This window comes from Pinus tabuliformis, chromosome 3_2, assembly GCF_031772625.1.
Source record: "Pinus tabuliformis cultivar Carrire ecotype Pingquan chromosome 3_2, CPIR1, whole genome shotgun sequence".
Taxonomy (NCBI): Eukaryota; Viridiplantae; Streptophyta; class Pinopsida; order Pinales; family Pinaceae; genus Pinus; species Pinus tabuliformis.
Window position 1 is genome coordinate 636,322,071 of NC_142302.1, and position 20,551 is coordinate 636,342,621.

The 20,551-nt window shown below is 36.9% G+C and overlaps 2 protein-coding genes and 1 pseudogene across 2 annotated transcripts in view; 2 read left to right on the top strand and 1 right to left on the bottom strand.

The window, feature by feature from the left end:
* The window catches only part of LOC149182231 (FRIGIDA-like protein 3), a 38,502-nt gene extending 36,278 nt beyond the window's left edge, over positions 1-2,224 (top strand). The window contains exon 2 of the mRNA XM_089414495.1: positions 1,791-2,224. Coding sequence (XP_089270621.1) covers positions 1,791-2,224 — 434 coding nt within the window. The remainder of the gene's footprint in view (positions 1-1,790) is intronic.
* A 3,979-nt stretch (positions 2,225-6,203) lies between these two features.
* On the bottom strand, positions 6,204-10,066 carry LOC149182232 (disease resistance protein Roq1-like). Its single transcript, XM_089414496.1, has 4 exons — positions 9,936-10,066; positions 9,505-9,841; positions 8,046-8,594; positions 6,204-6,332 (listed from the first exon to the last, which is right to left on the bottom strand). The coding sequence occupies exons 1-4, from the start codon at positions 10,064-10,066 to the stop codon at positions 6,204-6,206; spliced, it is 1,146 nt and encodes a 381-aa protein (XP_089270622.1).
* Positions 10,067-11,959: 1,893 nt separating this feature from the next.
* On the top strand, positions 11,960-12,681 carry LOC149182233 (alternative NAD(P)H-ubiquinone oxidoreductase C1, chloroplastic/mitochondrial pseudogene; annotated as a pseudogene).
* The last annotated feature ends 7,870 nt before the right edge of the window (positions 12,682-20,551 follow it).

Consider the following 20,551-nt stretch of genomic DNA (forward strand, 5'->3'; position numbering starts at 1 on the left):
AGGGGAGATTCAATATTTGTAAAAGAAGTAGTCCGATGCAAGAGGCCGTGAGCGTGATATATGTGCATGTCTTCCCTCTCTCACCTCTTTATTCCGACTTTACTCTCCAAAGTTTGAGTTTGAAGTCGAGTTTTGTAATATAATGCAATTGCTTCTCACTCTCAGTTTGAACTGCCATTATATTCAAAGTCTGAGTTCGAAGTTGAGTTCCTTAGTGGAGGGCATCGTTGAGAGTGCCAATTACTCCGGCATATAGCAAAGTCTCCTCAATTTTATTCGCATGCACAGTCTATGGCGTCCATGCATATCCATTTATAATGGAGTTATGGTATATGCATGTTTTCATGAACTGGATCTATGTTTATGATGTAAACTAGCATTTGCACCAAATGTTGCAAAGGAAACGCTGTAAGGCATAAATTGAGGAACAATTGCGACATGGGAATGGGAAAATGTACATAAGATGCAGATATGTAGCATAAATGAGATTCTAAAGATGTATACATTGAAGTTTATTTAGGGTGCTTAAGTCTATATTTTTTTTTAATTATTGAATTAATATTGCATATAAATCTCATAAAATTCAACCAACTTATAATTGAGGGCTCTGATCTCTAAGTTTGGCTTTGGGTCATTAACATGGTAATACACTGTCTCAACCACTAAACCACATAACAACAAACAAAAGACTACAAAATGTTACGATCATTACTATAGTAAACCCAATGACTCTACACACAATAATTTATTCTTTACTCGAAGAGAATATTGCTTAACCATATCCACAAAAAGATTGCAAGGTGGAAAGCATTATGCAGAACAGAATCTTTGTTATTATAACTTGTAAGTTGTAGCATTGTTCCAACCAATAAAACTATCTTCACATTTTGGAAGATCAAATGGAAATAAGTTTTGAAGAATTCAATAAAAAACATCCAAGATCATTGGATCACATGATTAATGGTACCCTGTCCTATGAATCTAATATTTTTATGCACTTACAATTAAGGGAGAAAACAAGGTCCAAAGAATGTATACCATAGGGACCAATAAATAGTATATTTGCTAATCCTTGCTAGGATCAGAAAAAACAACATTACTTCTCCCTAAATCCTTCACAATCAAATTATACAATTGTTGTACAACAGAAGGCCCATGTTGTTGTCAATAGTTCTGATTGAGAATGCGACCAGATTCCTTCAATCTCATACAGTGATTAATGCACCAATTATACAATTGTTGTACAACACAAAACTCATGTTGTTGTCAATCAAGCAATAGTTCTGATCGAGAATGCGCCAGATTCCTTCAATCCCATATAGTCATTAATGCACCAAACACAGATGTACTAGTTGCAACGACTTTTATATCATTTTGCTAATGTTGTCATGTCAAAATCAATGTGATACAATTAAGTCACCTTTAAGAAGAACCTCATTGAAATTTCTATACAAGGATGTCTGTCTTATCATTACTCATTCTAATTTCACCTCTTTTATTGGCAGACTTCACGAATTAGCCTCCAAATGCTTGCTTCATCCACAGACCAGTCAATTACCTTTTACAAATATTTTGTTTGAGCATTGGAACTCAATAACATTTACAAAATTATAAAAAGTTTATCTCCAATCAATTTCTTTTCTTTTCTTTTTCCTTTTCTGATTTCCACTTATTATTGTTATATAAATATCTAAACTCATTTTATAATACTTTAAAAATAGAAATTTTAAGATATTATAATCCCTAAATCCTTTCTTCCCATTCTTAATGACTTTTGCAATTGGAAATAGGGCTTTGCAATGAGGTTCCCTCTGCATTAAACTCTGCAACTGACCCACCACGGTTAGTGTTGGAGTCCTTGGAGTCCAAGGACCCTCCAAGTGACAAGAAAGAGTCTGGGCTCCCGGCTCTACGCCGGGCCTGTACATTATTACTGGAATCTCTTGTACCTGTTTTGGCAGATCCTATTTTGGGTGTTGAACATCCAGTTCTGCCCTTAAATATAAAGGAGCAAGCCAAAAGTATTGCACATGAATGGAAGTCGAAGATAAACCTTGAAGGTGATGTTGCCAATGGCAATTCGTTGGAGGCCCTGGCCTTCTTGCAACTTCTAGCTACTTTTGGAATTGCGTCAGAGTTTGATAAAGATGACTTATGCAAGCTTGTTCTTGCAGTTGCACGGTGCAGGCAGACACCTGAACTCTGTCGTTCCCTTGGACTTTAATAAAAAATGCCAGGTTGGTTGGCTGGTGTTCTGTAATGTTAGCCTCAGTGGCTAGGCTGGCAAAATTTCCATCCATTTTGGTAGATAGGCTTTTTGTTGTTTTTCTGGCATTCATGGCTAGCTTGGTTTTTTTGAGGGACTGGTGGATTTTATCAGTATACTTGGTTGTCGCTGATTGAGTTGAAGATAAATTTTGGTAATCCTGGCTATAGTAAACCTTCCCAACGTTTTTTGTTTAGTCCAGTGAACGGGTTTCTAAGTTGACGAGGTTGGTAGTCTTTTCTTTAGATCTCAACATTTCATATGCAAGGTAGATATTGAGTGGCCTCTACTAGGTAGACATCTTTTCATGAGGTAGAAAGTTGTATGTAAGTTATTTTGTTGATATTAATAAAGGCACCTGAAGATGATCAGCTATGGTAAAGTGTCATAAGGCCTATCATGAGTGGGGAACTGTTTACTTACGAAAATGGTCTCAAGCTGACATAGCTGTTATCTTTATTGACAAATGCGTTGAAGTTGTCTGTATTGTTTTTTCTTTCACAGTAAACTGTATTTTGGTATTTCAAATGTTTGTGACATATTCAGATTAACTGAAAATTTTGTGACAATTTCATGCAGATGTTGTAGAAACCCTGGTCAATAGTGGAAAACAAATTGAGGCAGTCAACTTTGCTCATGCATTTGGGCTGACAGAGAAGTTTGCACTTGTTCCTTTGTTGAAAACAAATTGAGGCAGTCAACTTTGCTCATGCATTTGGGCTGACAAAGAAGTTTTCACCTGTTCCTTTGTTGAAGGAATATTTGAAAGATGCTAAGAAAGCTTCTCAGGCAAGTTTAAAAAGCGAGAATAACTCTATTGTTGCAGAAGTACGATTTTATCACTGTTATACAAAATGTCTTGTTATGTGATGATCATTTTGGCTTAGTATTGTTGGTTATATCGGAAGTTCCTTTTTTGACCGATATTTTTATTTGCTGCTACAGAATGAAGTAAATACAAAAGAGCTTTCTGCTTACAGAGCTATTATAAAGTGCATTGAGGAGCAGAAACTTGAATCGCAGTTCTCACCAGATCCTCTTCAAAAGCGTGTAGCTCAGCTAGAGAAAGCTAAGGCTGACAGAAAAAAGGTCTGCAGGTGTTGTTAAGTCTCAACCTAAGCGTCCTCGTGCTAATGGAGGAAATGCTGGTGTATATATGCCTCCGTTAAGTGCAGATGAAAGAACTCCGACTCTTTATGCTTCTTCCAATGGTGCAGATAGAAGCTTCTATAGGTCTTTGGATAGAGTATAATATTCTGGTGCAGCTCCAGGTGTTACATCCTACAACCTACAGGGCAAAAATGCATATGATAGATCAAACCAAGGATTATATGGAGCAGGCTATGGTGTTGGAAATAGGACTCCAGTCTCGCTCTCAAGGCCATATATGTATCCATCAGATAACATGGGGCCTTCGTTGTTGGGTTCCGGTTCTTACAATTCCTTTACTAATTACAGCAACCATCACTTTGGCAGTAGACTGCCTGCCCGTCCTCAAGCTTATCAGTCTTCTTTTATACATTAGGTAGGTACGGTGCTTATCTTACCGTGGTCAAGCAAGTTCTGATCTTATCAGGCCCCATAAAACCTTTTCTATTGGATGTGGCTGGTAGTAAGCACTTAGCGTTGAAGAGGTTTTTTGACTCTGTTTTTGTAAATCTAAAAGATTGGAAAAGTTCATTTGGCAGCTTTTCACAATTTTCAGTGGTGTTTTCTTCTATTAAGGAATCTTCTATTAAGGAATTTTATTTTTGTATGGTATTGAGTGCTTCATCACTTTCCCAGGTTACTATATATTGTAGTGTTTACAGTTGAAAGATGATTCTATGCATAATTATGGTATTTTTTTATTTGTTTGACAAATCAGAGAGGATCAATCTGTCTCTTTGTGGAAGATTAAAATTTGGTGAATAATATATCATTTGTGATCTTGTTCGGAGCTCATAACACAAGACTTTCAATTGCATTTGTATGCCGAGGGCTGGTCTTGTGCTGAATATGATTTAATTGTCCACTTGCACGTTACCTCATTGGTACCTGTTTACTCTACGCCTATGAAGCGAATCAGATTTTATTTTGATTAGTCCAATTGTAAGGCTATTTTTGAAACTGGACCCTGCCCCTCTTAAGCTGGACCCCACCCCTCTTAAGCTGCTGCATGATTTAAATCCCCCTTTTTGAGAAGAAATGATTTGTAGTACTAGTGGTATAGTTGTTATACCCTGCATTAATATTTTTGTGTTCTCTGTAACGAGGACAAAGCACATTGGAGTTATATGTCCCATCTAGAACTAGCAATTGTCTCAAAAGATACAAAGAGAGGCCGATAGGATTATTAAATTAGAATTGTTGAATTTCTCTAGAAGAGATGTTGGTTCAAGCCTACAAGGAGCAAAGAGATTTGATGTTTGGAGTTCTATGCTTTTTAGACACCATATTTCTTTAAATACAACTTAATTTTAGAAAATTTCAACCGCAATGCAGTTCTGCCATGCAGACATACACTTAAATCGCTATTGGGCTTATGATATTGACAAATTCAAAGTAAACTGGTATACAAGAGAATGTACCAAGCTAAACCACAAGTTACACATCTTCAGACCTAAAAAAGTACATAACAATGGTTTGGCATATCAATAGCGATATCATAATTGTTTTTCCTTCCACATACATACAATTGCTCCAAAGGCAAGGACAAGAAAATTTTCAGCTCTAGTGAGCACCAGTGGGTCACCAAAACGAGTGACCACTAATGGCTTTCACATTTATACAAGGAATTGGCAAGGGACTTTACATGGACTCCACTCAACTTCAGAGACAGCGTCAGCCAATATGGAGAGTGATTGAAATTGAACATAGCTAAATAGTGGCATTGGCTCACAGTAATACACCAAGTATAAAATATTGAAGCTTTTACAGAAGCAAGGAGTAAGAAAAATTATGAAGCTCAGAGAAGTAGATTTAAATCAATCAAAGCTTGTTGAATGGCTATAATGTCCATAGAAATAATCTTCCAATGTTTTGCTCTCATGTACAAGATTTACACTTTGATCTGGACTACTGTTTGATACCAAATCATCATCAACTCCAAGCATTGCAAGTGATAGATGAGTTTGAATGTCACAACTCCCAGAGTTTTCTCCAGATTCATCCTCAATCAATTCATCTAATTCCATGGACATTGTCAATTACCTCTTGGTCCAATAAGGTAGGTCATCTCCTTCTCCTCGTAGTAATTTCAAAGTCTGCAATAATAAGTTACAGACAAACAATGAGGAAGAATAAGTTCACGTTCTTACATTAACATTTATCCATTGTTTGAAATTTCACAAAGTCAGTTTAATGCAAAGGTAAGCCACTTTATTTGGGGAAACCAAAGCTTTCAATTCAAATCTTGCAATCCAGATTTCAGCTAGGATAGTGATTCTCAGGAAAGCTATATACTCTCTTGATATTGGAGCGAAAGCAGATATGCTGGCTCTTCTTGCCTATTCAGGGAGGGGTAATTTGCATACTGAAGCTTTGGTTTGAGATATGATGTAATCTCTTTTGCTAATATTCAAAGAATATTATATTTCATTAATGGAAAAATAGATTATTGGCAATTGAGGCTTTGAATATTTTGCCATAATCCACCATCAGCATTTAGGGAAAACCTGTTTAAGGGTGATGATTTTACAAATTGAACTACTAAACAAATGTTTAGATTACAACCCTAAACACTAGGTCTAAACACCCTTTACTCTATGTCAGAAGGATATCAACTCGATATTTCATGTGCCATTCTTCGTTATGGGAAAAAACAATTCTAGCACTAACTCCTCATAGGAAAGGAAATGTCTTCAAGCAACTAAATTTGACATAAGATCAGAAACTGAAACATATATATGCAACTAATGAGAATAAGAGTAATTACTCTGTTCATTCAAGGTCGAAACTAAGATGCCTGTCTCAGACAACATGCTGCACCAATGACCATTCTCTTCATCTTCCTCATGTCATAAGCATCTTCCAAAAGTGGATCTGCAAGTTCTTTTATAGAACCAGCTGCCAGTAATGGCCTTGCCTAAATTTTTAAATTTACAAGAGATTAAGATTCTGAACCAAGACAAAGAAACCAAAAGAATCCAAAATTATCAAATACAAAACAAGCAGCCTTGCCTAAATTTTAAAATTTACAAGAGATTAAGATTCTAAACCAAGACAAAGAAACCAAAAGAATCCAAAATTATCAAATACAAAACAAGCAAGGACACTAGAGCCCTACCCACATAACCAAGCTTTCTTGGCCTTTAGGATTCTTGTCATTGATTGTTTTTCTTCCAGTTATTAGCTCTAGAAGAACTAGTCCAAAGGAATACACGTCCATCTTCTCATTAACCTTGCCATACATGAAATATTCTGGAGCCAGATACCTGAAATATGATAGCAACTAGTTTTATGAAGGCTTGATTATAAATGACATTTATTTTCCTAAGGAAAGAGCTGGTGTAAAGAAAGAAATGGATATTTACCCAAATGTACCTACAACATTACTACCTATTATTGTTTCTCACCCCCTCGAGAATAGATTCACTAATGGATTCCCACAGTCTGAAATAGAATCCAAGGCATCAAAAGGTAAACCTAGGATACCCACTTATTCAAGACATGTTCTCTAGAGACTGTCACTTTGCATGTAAGTAATTTCATTCATCCTCTTATGCAGATCTCAACAAGTTTCCTTCAACCGATCATCTTGGGTACCTGCTTGAGGTACTGGAGAATAACGATAATGAGCCTAAGTGGGACAATGATGATCAAGAAAGGTAGAGACCCTCATCCACAGTCTGCAGTTCTGTAAAATAAAGAACATGACAAAGATTTTACTTAGAAAACAAGTTGTCAATAATGGGTTCCTGGAAGTAGTTGAATAGAAGCTACTTTGTTTTGTTTTGGTGATTATTATAAAAAGGTAATGATCAGTGAGTTTCTTTCCTTGCAACAGCTATGGACATAACCTTCCAGAGAGTCCATTTTCAAATCTTAATGGATCCAATGGTATTAAAACAATATTATATACTACAGAGAAAACAATGGGGAACATGCCCACTATTTCCAAAGTTTTAACACAAGCATCATCAACATCTGCTATCGATAAGGAACTTACTTGTTCTATATGCCTGGGTACTTAGAATATTCATTTTTTTTACATTGTTATTTCAATGATTTATCTGTATTCTAACAACAGACAACAAAATCTGAACCTTCCAGAGAGTCCATTTTCAAATCTTAATGGATCCAATGGTATTAAAACACTATTATATACGACAGAGAAAACAATGGGAAACATGCCCACTATTTCCAAAGTTTTAACACAAGCATCATCAACATCTGCTATCGATAAGAAACTTACTTGTTCTATATGCCTGGGTACTTAGAATATTCATTTTTTTTACATTGTTATTTCAATGATTTATCTGTATTCTAACAACAGACAACAAAATCTGAAACTTCTACCCATAAATCTATGTGCAGATGCCGTTGTGGAGCCGAACCAATTAGTGTGTAGCCACTTATTTTGTTTCAAATGTGTGCCAAAGGTAAGATAAACCAAGCACTCATTTGCATTATTAAATCAACTGCTCAGGTATTCCTTGAACCCTGTTTATCCTGCGCACCTGAATTATTATCTGAAAACTGTTAGAAAACAATATGGACTTACTCGTAAATCCAAACAGTATTAACAATATATAACTTGTAAAATTTTCAGAACTAACATTTTGATTCAAACACGTACATTTGGTTGTATAACCGCATTACGAAAATGGTCGTCAGTGGGGCGCAAAAGACGACGATGACATCTCGGAAGTTCTCTATCAGCGAAATCTCTGCCAAAGTCTCTGAGGTGATTGTGCATTTTTATACGGTTTTGACAGTCGATCTCCAGAATACACTTGTACTCTAGGTTCTGCAGATTCAGCTTTCCTCCCCAACCAGATCCGTCCCATATGCTTATGGCCAGATCTTTATCTTCTTCTATGAAGAAACAGGCAATATCTAAGAATATTTCTCTTTCCTGGGTGTCTCGATTGTCGTAACTAATCCTAAGACGGTTTTGTATTTCGGGGGGAAGTACTAAACCCGATAATTTCAGCAATTGGGCTTCCCAATACTCTAAATCTTGTTTATAAAGATGAGACCCTAGCACTCTAAGAGACAATGGCAATCCATCACACGCATCCAAAAAATTTGCAACCACTTCTTCAAATCCCCCATGGGGTTCAGGCTCCTGAAAGGCATGCATGCAGAAAAGCCTTTGTGACTGTTCTCTGTCGAGGCCTGGCAGCTTGTAAATCAACGAGACTCCGTTGGTTTAAAGAAAATCCCTACTGCGAGATGTAAGTAGGATTAAGCTATCGGAACTAAGAATATCTTTAAGAGGTGAAAATAATGCTTTTAACTGCCTGGAATCATTGATATCATCCAAAATTACTAGGGATTTATAACTGTTGGAAGAATCACCGCACCTCTATAGAATCCGTAATTTCCACCCTGGGGATCCTAGTTACTGGCTTGTAATGTTTACCAACACCTGCGGGTTTTGGTGTAACGGCAAACCTCCACATGGTATCAGAGCTTGGACCCAGGTTCGATTCCCCCAAGTTGCGTTTGAGGGGGGGGTGTTGGAAGAATCACCGCACCTCTATAGAATCCGTAATTTCCACCCTGGGGATCCTAGTTACTGGCTTGTAATGTTTACCAACACCTGCGGGTTTTGGTGTAACGGCAAACCTCCACATGGTATCATAGCTTGGACCCAGGTTCGATTCCCCCAAGTTGCGTTTGAGGCGGGGTGTTGGAAGAATCACCGCACCTCTATAGAATCCGTAATTTCCACCCTGGGGATCCTAGTTACTGGCTTGTAATGTTTACCAACACCTGCGGGTTTTGGTGTAACGGCAAACCTCCACGTGGTATCAGAGCTTGGACCCAGGTTTGATTCCCCCAAGTTGCGTTTGAGGGGGGGTGTTGGAAAAATCACCGCACCTCTATAGAATCCGTAATTTCCACCCTGGGGATCCTAGTTACTGGCTTGTAATGTTTACCAACACCTGTGGGTTTTGGTGTAACGGCAAACCTCCACATGGTATCAGAGCTTGGACCAAGGTTCGATTCCCCCAAGTTGCGTTTGAGGGGGGGTGTTGGAAGAATCACCGCACCTCTATAGAATCCGTAATTTCCACCCTGGGACTAACTGTCAGATCCCCTGAAGTCAAGCCTTGGAGGAGTTTATTTTGCACAGAAATTAAAGAAGTTTCGGCTCTCACATCTTCCAATAAACAAGATCCACGGTAGGCTGACCTGTTGCGGTTAAAGAACTCTAATGCCAAGGTTGTCTTCCCTACACCACCAGAACCCACAATCCCCACAACCTTGGTCTCCCCGCTGGGTCGCTGCTGCAGCATCACTGCTTTCTCAAAATCTTGTAGCTTTTCGTCCAAACCAGTTGGATATTCAGCTACAAACAGTTGAGGCTTTCTAATTTTTTCTTCCACCAATTGAACTATGTTCTCCAGGAGTTTGCCTTCGTCGCTGGTTATTCACAGTAAAACAAAACATGAGTGCGAAAAACTTCGTTTATCAATACAATCAAGCTATTAGGGACACAGAGACTAAAAGTTCTTACCCATAATATGCCTTTAGCTCCAAACCGCAACTGTGAAACCTCAAGCAATGCTTTTTTCCAATCTGCAATTCTTTGTTGTGGGTATCTCCTTTTCTTTTCATGACCTCGCAAGGCTTTACCATAGACTCCATTGTTACCCGCCGTGCAACCAATAAATCTCAAGATTTGACCCAATAGTCCATGTTGTGTGTCATCTGTCCTGATCCGTAGATCACAAGGATTAACATTATAAAAGATTGGAATAATAGTAAGAATGAACTAAATTACCTTATCGTCTACAAAGGCAGCCCAGAAACGAGCAATGGCTCAGTCATATGGATCTTTGGGAATTCTTGCAAATAGGGTTCGATTTCAGGAGTAGCGCGCTCTTAGCTCTGAGATTCTCTTCCGCGAACTGGTAATCGATACCTAGCAAATGCTATGCGAACCCGCACAATGAAGGGACTCAGTCATACCGAACCGCTTTACCTGCCCCTTTTCTCCCCGTTTTTTTATTTCAGTTTTATTTTAGTTTTCGATCAACGATCGAAATTCGTTCAATCATCTAACACCATTCATCTAAGGGTGAACAATAGGACACGGCGGCGGCTGGGGGAGTCCATTTCAGATGGGTTAGTTTTCGATCAACGATTGAAATTCGTTCAATCGTCTAACACCATCCATCTAAGCGTGAACAATAGAACACGGCGGCGGCTAGGCGAGTCCATTTCAGATGGGAACGCCTTACGGCGTAATGAAAAGTGGAAGCAGTTACATGGTGCAGCGTTACTTGAGATATGTAGAATATATTTTCATGCATATGTGCTGAAATAATCATTGAGATTACCATCATTCTTCAATTTGGAAACTTCTGATCCTCACATGATGTTGGATCCATGGCTTCGGTGCCAACAACCTTCAATGGTGTTCTTTTCACTTGTTTCATTCAAGCCAAAGGTTGCCCTGGTAAGCCCTTCTTTTCCTGCGGATTGTACACACTTTAGATATCCTTATCGTCATCTAATCGTCACCGTGGTTTTAAATGGATGTTTGAATATCACTGTGGATAGGTAGGAAACAAAAACCAAGGTTGAAGTGGCCGAGGAAGAACCTGTTTTCTAAACGCGAGACAAGACCAGGGTAAGCAGAGATGTCTGGATTCCGAAGCCTCACAAGCTTGACTTCTAGATCAAAAACATTATTGTGGCAGGAGGATTAACTGGGTTTGTTGCAGCTGTATACATTTACACAATGCGAGTTGTTGGAAGCACTGATGAATTGCAAGATGCAGTTGAAACTTTTGGGAACAAGAAGACTGAAGTGTATGGAGAAGAATTTTTAAATAAAGGTATGACCTTGCTACACGGGCTAAAAATCTGCAAAGGTGGCAATTCAATGCATGAATTGAGGTGGAAAGACAACGTTTTGATGGGCGTTATACAATGTTGAGTTGATATTAGGGTTTTGGGCCCTAGTTGCGTTAAGGTAGCAAAGTTGGATAAATTGGGTTGGACCAGTGTTATAGGATGGTGCATTTATTTTTTTCTTATACTAAGCTGTATATTAACGTCTACAACAGTTAACGCTCCTATATGTGTAGATGATATATGGTGAATGAAATACAAATTTATATCATTATATAGGCGACATATCATTATTGGCATTGTTACTGTATACACACAATGAACGCCACCACCAAGTTAAATGCATCGCAGGTCTTTGAAAGCGTATCACACTATTCTTAGACTGTCACTCTTGACTAATACATCTGTTAATCACTTTTAGAAATGGCGCATATGGTAGCTTCTCTGCAAACGCCACCAATAAATGGAAAATATTTGAGAGATCGAGAATGCTTGTGTGGAATGCATTACTCATCACTTGTCGATTCCAGAATAATCTGCAGAAGTTTTGTTCATCCAAATGCTTCAAGAAGACTTATATATGGTTGAAATTTTTTGATGAAGGAGAGGAAAACTAAAGGCAAAAGTGACAGACAACTTATCTTCGAGTCACGTTCAGGACACTTGCATACATTTTCATCTATGGGAGAGAGTAGTGTCAAAGATCCTACTCAATCATATGATGAAGATTCCCCTGTGAGATTGTTTACATGGCCTGATTCAAAGAGGCCACGAATATGTATCTTGGGCGGAGGATTTGAAGGTCTTTATACTTCTTTACGCTTAGAGTCCTTGATGTGGCCTCCTGATAAGAATCCTCGGAACTACTGTTGAACACTTCTATGTTATTTATCAAAGATAAAGTGAAGACCATATGCCCTTGTTATGGTTCAAAAGGCAATGGATTACAGACTTCTGGAAATGTTGGAGTTGTTTATCTTGAAAGTGGAATGAAGGTTGAATATGACTGCCAGGTTATTACTAGCAGTTGGTGCTGAGGAAAAATTGGGTGTCGTGTCAGGTGCCTTAGAGTTTGCTCGACCATTTTCTACTTTGGAAGATGCCATAGTTTCAAAGTGGATTGTGTGGGTGTTGGCGAGAAACTTGTGAAAGAGAGATTGGAGAAACAACTTAGATCCTTGGAGCAGAAAAGGTTTGGAAAGAGAGAGTCTCATATTCATGTCATTATGGTTGGATATGGATATCGTGGGGTTGAACTAGCTACAACTATTGCATAAAGATTAGCAGATTGAGGGAAGGTCCAAGTTGTTAATGTAGAATCTTTGGGAAACGATCAACAATCGACCTCTTTTACCTTTCAGGTTTCAAAATTTAGGGGAGATGATGACTCTTGGGAAGAATGATTAGTATGTGCCCCAACCTTCGTAGAGGGCTTAATTCTTGATGGTCGTGTAGGCAATACAACAAGGAAGTTGTCTTACTTGTATCGAGTGCCTACGAATGAACAAAGAGTTAAATTTGGGCTTAGCTGGCTAGAAAAATCTAGCATTGATTGCATTGCAGGTTTGCAAAGTTCCATTACACAATCTTTGGGAAGTTGAACGAACAAAGTTGGGATTAACTGGCTGGAAAAGTATAGCATTGATTCCATTGCACATTTGTGGAGTGCCATTACACAATCTTTTGATGAGACTTAATTATATATAATATCGCTTACTTTGGTAATCCCTAAATTTAACATGAACAGACAAGGAGATTTGAAGGGCTCAGTATGAAAAATCATCGATTCTTTCAAGTGGGTGAGGAGATCTTTTACTTTTTAGAGTTGTGGACCTCAAATCAGCTATCCAGAGCACTTTAGGCACAGTCGATCTTGGAAATTGGATCAATCTAGATGCATTCTGATTACTTGAGGCAACCAGTATCAACGCATCCCTGACCTTTACATCAATGTCAGCTACAGTAATGATCAGAGAAGGATTATGGATTCTGAGAATCCCTTTCATGCTTGCATAGGTTGAATGGATGAGAGAAACCTTAGAATGTGATGGTTCTAAAATCAGATTAAGCTCCAAATCAAAGATTTTGAAGCACCTCTCATGGAAAACCGCCTTTGGTCATCGTAGAGCCAAAGAAGCCTATTCACATGTGCATAATGGGCCTCCTGATACAACAATGAATGCTTTCTTTCCTACAACAGATCATAATTTTTCAAGGAGAGGAGCCAAGGAAACAACTTCAAGCCTTGGAGGAGTTTATTTTGCACAGAAATTAAAGAAGTTTCGGCTCTCACATCTTCCAAAAAAACAAGATCCACGATAGGCTGACCTGTTGCGCTTAAAGAACTCTAATGCCAAGGTTGTCTTCCCTACACCACCAGAACCCACAATCCCCACAACCTTGGTCTCCCCGCTGGGTCGCTGCTGCAGCATCACTGTTTTCTCAAAATCTTGTAGCTTTTCGTCCAAACCAGTTGGATATTCAGCTACAAACAGTTGAGGCTTTCTAATATTTTCTTCCACCAATTGAACTACGTTCTCCAGGAGTTTGCCTTCGTCGCTGGTTATTCACAGTAAAACCAAACGTGAGTGCGAAAAACTTCGTTTATCAATACAGGGACACAGAGACTAAAAGTTCTTACCCATAATATGCCTTTAGCTCCAAACCGCAAGTGTGAAACCTTAAGCAATGCTTTTTTCCAATCTGCAATTCTTTGTTGTGGGTATCTCCTTTTGTTTTCATGACCTCGCAAGGCTTTACCATAGACTCCATTGTTGCCCGCCGCGCAACCAATAAATCTCAAGATTTGACCCAATAGTCCATGTTGCCTGTCATCTGTCTTGATCCGTAGATCACAAGGATTAACATTATAAAAGATTGGAATAACAGTAAGAATGAACTAAATTACATTATCGTCTACAAAGGCAGCCCAGAAACGAGCAATGGCTCGGTCATATGGATCTTTGGGAATTCTTGCGAACAGGGTTCGATTTCAGGAGCAGCTCGCTCTTAGCTCTGAGATTCTCTTCCGCGAACTGGTAATCGATACTTAGCAAATGCTATGCAAACCCGCACAATGAAGGGATTGAGTCCTACCGAACCGCTTTACATGCCTCTTTTCTTCCCGTTTTTTTATTTCAGTTTTATTTTAGTTTTCGATCAACGATCGAAATTTGTTCAATCGTCTAACACCATCCATCTAAGGGTGAACAATAGGACACGGTGGCGGCTGGGGGAGTCCATTTCAATAATTAGAAAATTAGAGAATAAATATTTATATAACATATCTAGACATATAATAATATAATAACATCTTTTCTTTTTATATTTATATTTATATTTATATATATATATATATATATATTTTGTGTGTGTTTATATATATCACTTCACATTAAAATCAAGTAAATTGATATTTGCAACGCAAGACAACGAATCTGGATTGATGGTTATAAACATATATTATTATTTGTGTTTTTATATATATCACTTCACATTAAAATGAAGTAAATTGATATTTGTAACCCAAGAAAACCAATTTGGATTGATTGTTATAACATATTCGGGTTAACCACAATGACGGAGTTTCAAGTTTTTTAGAATTAAATTAATTTTTTAACCATAAGAAAAATATAAAAATTATTAATAAATATTTGAAATAATATAATCAATTTTTTAGAGGTTAATAGGAAATATTCTACGTAGTATAATCATTCTTATATGTTTCTTATTTTCATTATCAAGATAAAGTTGTTAACAATTTTCCTTTTACTTTTTTTCTCTTTCTCATTAGTCTTTCTCCTAAAGTTCCACCAAATCATTTTTCCTTATGGAATACTTTTAACATTTTTACACTTCATTTGAAAGAGGGAGGTGGTGTGTAGTAGTGAGAATTATCTAAACTTCTTTTTACTATGAAGACATTAACATTTTTACACTTCATTTGAAAGACGGAGGTGGTGTGTAGTAGTGAGAATTATCTAAACTTTTTTTACTTGTTTTTACTATGAAGACCTTGGTAAATGTTGGGCAAGGTGAAAAGCTTATTGAGACATTTGATGCATAGAAATTCTAATTTTTCATTTAAGAAAATTTGACTAGTCTTGGGTTGACCGGAAGAGATTTCTAAATGAAAATTTTCTTTTACTAGACAGTTATAGAAGTATCTTAGTGGGAAGGAAGCCAAGGAAGGTTGAGGGAAAAGGTTGGAGGCATCTTGGATTAGAAATGGGAAAAGGAATCTAAAAGGAATAAGAGACTTCTAAATGAAAACTTTCTTTCACATGACAATTATAGATACTTACTCCTTCTCTCCTTACAAATAAAAGTATCTTAGTGGGAAAAGAAGGCAAGGAAGGTTGAGGGAGAAGGTTAGAGGCATCTTGGATGAGAAAAGGGAAAAATAATCTAAAAGGAATAACCTTGAACATGACATTTTTTAGGTTGGGCAAGATTCCCTCAAAGGTATTCTTGAGTTGGATGATGAGCCAGTGGAAGCCCTAAGTTAGAGTCATAAACCTCAAGGACTCATGGTTGGATTGTGTGGTCTTGGTGCTAGAGAACAGATTTTATTAAGCACTCTCTGGAAATTGAAAGGGCTTGGCAGGAGTATTGGGCATGATTGTGATACTAAGAGGTTGGGAGGAGAGGTCTCTCTCTGGTTGAATTCTCCTATTGTCTAGGCAACAAAGATATGTATAAATTTTTTTTGTTTGATGTTCATGAGTATTTAAAAACAAACAAAAAAACGACCAAAATGATAGTAAGAGTTGTTGTGTTCTTGTGAGATTCAATATGTCATGTGAAATGCTAACAGTTCCATACTACAATAGTTTTTATTTATTTGTGGAAATTTGTGTCACTAAAGTAGTGATGTGTTGAAAAGTAATAAAGAAATGGGATATCAAGGTATATTTCAAAACAAAAAATTACAGAATTTGTAAAACTTGAAATATTGAGACGAGAACTCCCAAGTGTGACAAGTAAAAACTCGACTAAGAGGTCCCAAGATAAAATTAAGGGAAGATGGAAACTGTAGGGGTCCAGTAACTGCATTGTTATAATTTTATCTATACTTTAGGACAAGTTAGCCTACACAGTGAATCAAAATTAAAGAGTGGTACAGTCCTTGACTCGATTGAATTAGTTGCACCAAGTAGGTTGGCACACCCATAGAGAAATAACCAGTGACAAAAAATATATATACACCTGTAGAGAAATAACCACACATTTTATGACAAGAAACATCAAGTGGACTATAATGAAAAATGTGTGTAATATAATTCGTAAAAAATGATAGTTTTAGTGAAGAGAGTAGTTAATCAATGTTACTAAAGTGTTCAGAATATGGTGAAAGATTTGGTAAGCAAATAGAATATTTTTTTGAGGTGTAGGAGATGTTACAAGTGGTATCACAACTTAGGTTTCAACATTGTCACCTATTTGGGAAAGTGCAAATAACAAATATTTTGATCATGCATAGAAAGGAACAATATAAGGAGACCCACGTAAAAATACACCGCTAGTTTGACCCTCTATCAAAGTTGGGTCTATGTTGTTTGTTGAAGCTAATCCTAAAATATGGGCCAAGTTGGGAGAAGAATCACACAATGCAAATGTTATGTTGTTGGATATTGTTCAAGCTTTAATGATGTAAATGGGAAATATTAAAGTGGATAATGAAAAGATAACAAGGGAATAAGAAAGAATCATCAAAAGTATTTTAGACGGACAATATCACATAAATCTTAACCCAAGTCTTGAATGTGAGCACAAGACCCAAATACACTAGCATGGAGATAATAGTTGAGAGCCAAAGGGTGGCTGAAAATAAAATGGAGAAGAATTAGCAAATGCTATTGAACAAATGAAAAACAAAAGGAAGAAAATTGAATTACTAGGTGAGTTTTAAAAAGTCAAGCCACCAATGTTTGACGGTGAAACTGAAGAAGCTACAAAAGCTTGGTTTTAATCAATATGAACAAATAATTCCATATTGATGAATATGATGATAACCTAAGGGCTAGATTTCCCATTTACCAATTCTAGGGTAAGGCTACAGCATGGTGGGAAGAAGTAAAGATTTTTCAGAGCATTAATGAGTATGAGATAACTTAGGATAATTTCCAAAAACATTTTAAGTAGAAATATCTAACAGAATGATTCTATGATGAAAAGGTGAAATAATTTCATAATACTAGGCAGGGATAGTTATGCATTAAGTAAAAAATTACATTGTTTGTATGAAATATCTTACAGTCAAGTGTAATTTAAATTTTTCGATGAGATTAAAACAATTGCATTGAAAGTCAGAGAGTATGAATTTTGTGGCAAAAACTAAAGAAGTAGTCACATCTAGACATCAGTTTGATTATGGTACTAATAGGGATAATTTAATGACCTTTAGAGGAAGAGTGTACGTCCCTAACCCGTTGGTTGTTAGACAATTAATTTTAAATGAGTTTCATAGGAGCCTTATACTGCCCGCCCAGGGTAAAATGTTTTCTGCAATAAATAAGTTTATTTTTGGCCTAGTATGAGGAAAGATATTGCAGAATTGAATACCAACATCCAAATAGATTACTCCAGCCATTACTAATACTTGAATGGAAATGTGAAACCATTACATTGAATTTTATAATAGGTCTACATAAGTCCAAGAAACAAAATGACTCAATTAGCAACTCCTACAGACACGGTTAGTAAGAAGCCATATGAAAGAAATGCAAAGGGTGTCAATACTCTATTAGGGAGTTTATCTCAATTGGAATTCGTCAAGGTTATGTAGCTCAAAACCGCAAAAGAAATATGGGACAAGATCGTTCTGAGCAATGAAGGAGACGATAAGGTAAAACGTGCAAAACTACACTCTATGGATTCAATATGAAAATCTCAAAATGCACAATGACGAAAGTGTGGCTAATTATTTCTTATGTATAGATGAGATTGTTAATCGTATGAAAAACTTGGGTGAAGAAATAAAAGAAGTTACTTTGGTTGAAAAGGTTCTAAGACCTTTGTCTTCTAAGTTTGAATCAAAAGTTTCTACAATAGAAGAAAAGCAGAATCTATAGAGGATTACCATGTCATAGCTACACGGAATCCTAACTTCTTTCGCAATGAGAAAAGAGGGACCATCCGACATGAGCGAATATACATTCAAAGCCTTGGGAAAAGGAGAATACAATGAGTCAAGACATATGTCAGAAGGAGAGGAAGAATCAAACTTTGTGAAGAACCTTCAATGGGGTTCTGGAAGATTAAGAGTTTAGCTACCTTTTAAATGCTTTGCTTGTGGAAGAGTCAGCCACTATGCAGCCAAGTGTCCTCATAAAGATAACCTTGACAAAGGTAAGGAACTAGTTAGATGGAATAGAAAACAGAATGCAGGTAAGAAGAGCTATTATACACATGAAGATAGTGATAGATTTTCAAATAGTGATGAAGATGAACATTGTAATGATTATAGACTATTGATGGCTTTTGAAGATGATGATTTCTTGGATGTTATAGATGAAGAAGGGCTTTATGAAGAAATTTCTAAAATTAAAATTTGTTTAGAAGAAAAGAATATGATTATAGATACTTTGACATTCCAACTTACTGAAAGGTAAAAACACAATGAAAAGTTAGAATGTGAAATTGTGGGACTTAGAAAAGATATTGAGAAAACAAAATCTCTTAATCTTAGATTTGCTAAAGGATATGAAACTTTAGATGAGATTATTAAAGTGCAACGTTCTCCTCTAATCAATACAGGTCTTGGATATACTGAAAAATCATATCAAGCATAGAAGCCATCCACCTCCAAAAGTTATCTTGATGCAGCAAGGAGAAGTGAACAGGTTGACAATTGATAGCAAAGGCATAATGCAGATCACCAGGTAAATCAGGGACAATTTACTTCAAGAATGAATAGATATCACCAAGTAAATCAAGGGCAATCTACTTTAAGGATGAAGAGAAGCTACAACCAACCACAGGTAAATCATTCTCAATTTTCCTCAAGAATGGATTCCAATGAAAACTAAAATCGTTTGGTTGGTAGGTTTGGTAATCGCAAGAATTTCTTCAATGGCCAATGTTTCTCTTGTCATAACTTTGGACAAAAAGTTGCTCAATGTGTTACCTATAAGACCATCATGACTAGAGAAGCTCAAAAATGAAGGAGTATGACTGGGACCATGAAAAGGACCTACAATAACTTTTCTGCTCTTGAAAATCAAATATAATGTTCTATTTGTAACAACTTTGGTCATGAAGATTCTGAATGCAGGAGTAAGTTTTGGCAAACAACTCAGAAGGAGCAAGCGTCATTGAGTCCCAAAACCATGGAGAAAGAAAGAAGGGCAACCAGAAATATGTGGTATACCCTTATATGCGGAAGGGCAGGAAAATTAGTGGTACATCGATAGTGGATGGTCAAAACATATGACATGTGATAAAGAAAAAATTCAGTCTTATAGTGCCTTCGAAAAGGAAAAGAAGGTGTCATTTGGAAATGACACCCCTACACTCATCAAAGGTAAAGGTTCTGTTGTTATAAAAGAAAAGGTGAAAGCTAGGAATGTTATGTATGTTGATGGCTTAAAGCATAATATTTTGAGTGTCAGTCAAATGTGTGATCAAGGAAATGAGGCAATATTTTGATCAAATGGATGTAATGTTAATGATCTTGATACACGAGAAACAATTATTAAAGGCATAAGAACTCCAAATAATTTATACATACTCAAGGGAGGACAACAACAATGCTATCTAAGCAAGAATGATGAACACTAGCTATGGCACAGAAGATTGGGGCATCTAAGCTTCTCTCAGATAAAGAAAGCATGCAAATATCAGGCGATTCATGATCTCCCTGACATCAGAATTCCAGACAATACAATATGCAACTCATGTCAGTTTGGTAAGCAAACCAGAACTAATTTCCTTGAGAAGGAAGGATTAGCTAGTAGGTCACTTGAACTTGTCAACATTGATGTATGTGATCCATCTAGGAAAAGGTCACCTTGAGGAGAATAATACTTCATATTGTTCATTGACGACATTTCCAGGATGTGTTGGATAGGACTTCTGAAGCATAAAGACGAAGATTTTGAAAAGTTCAAAGCATTCAAAGCTTTCGTTGAAAAAGAATCGGATCGCAGAATCAAATGCCTCAGATCTGATCGAGGAGGGGAATTTACCTCAGATGAATTTTTCAATTTTTATGAAGAACATGGAATAAGAAGGGAATTCTTTACTGCAAGGACTCCTCAACAAAATGGAGTA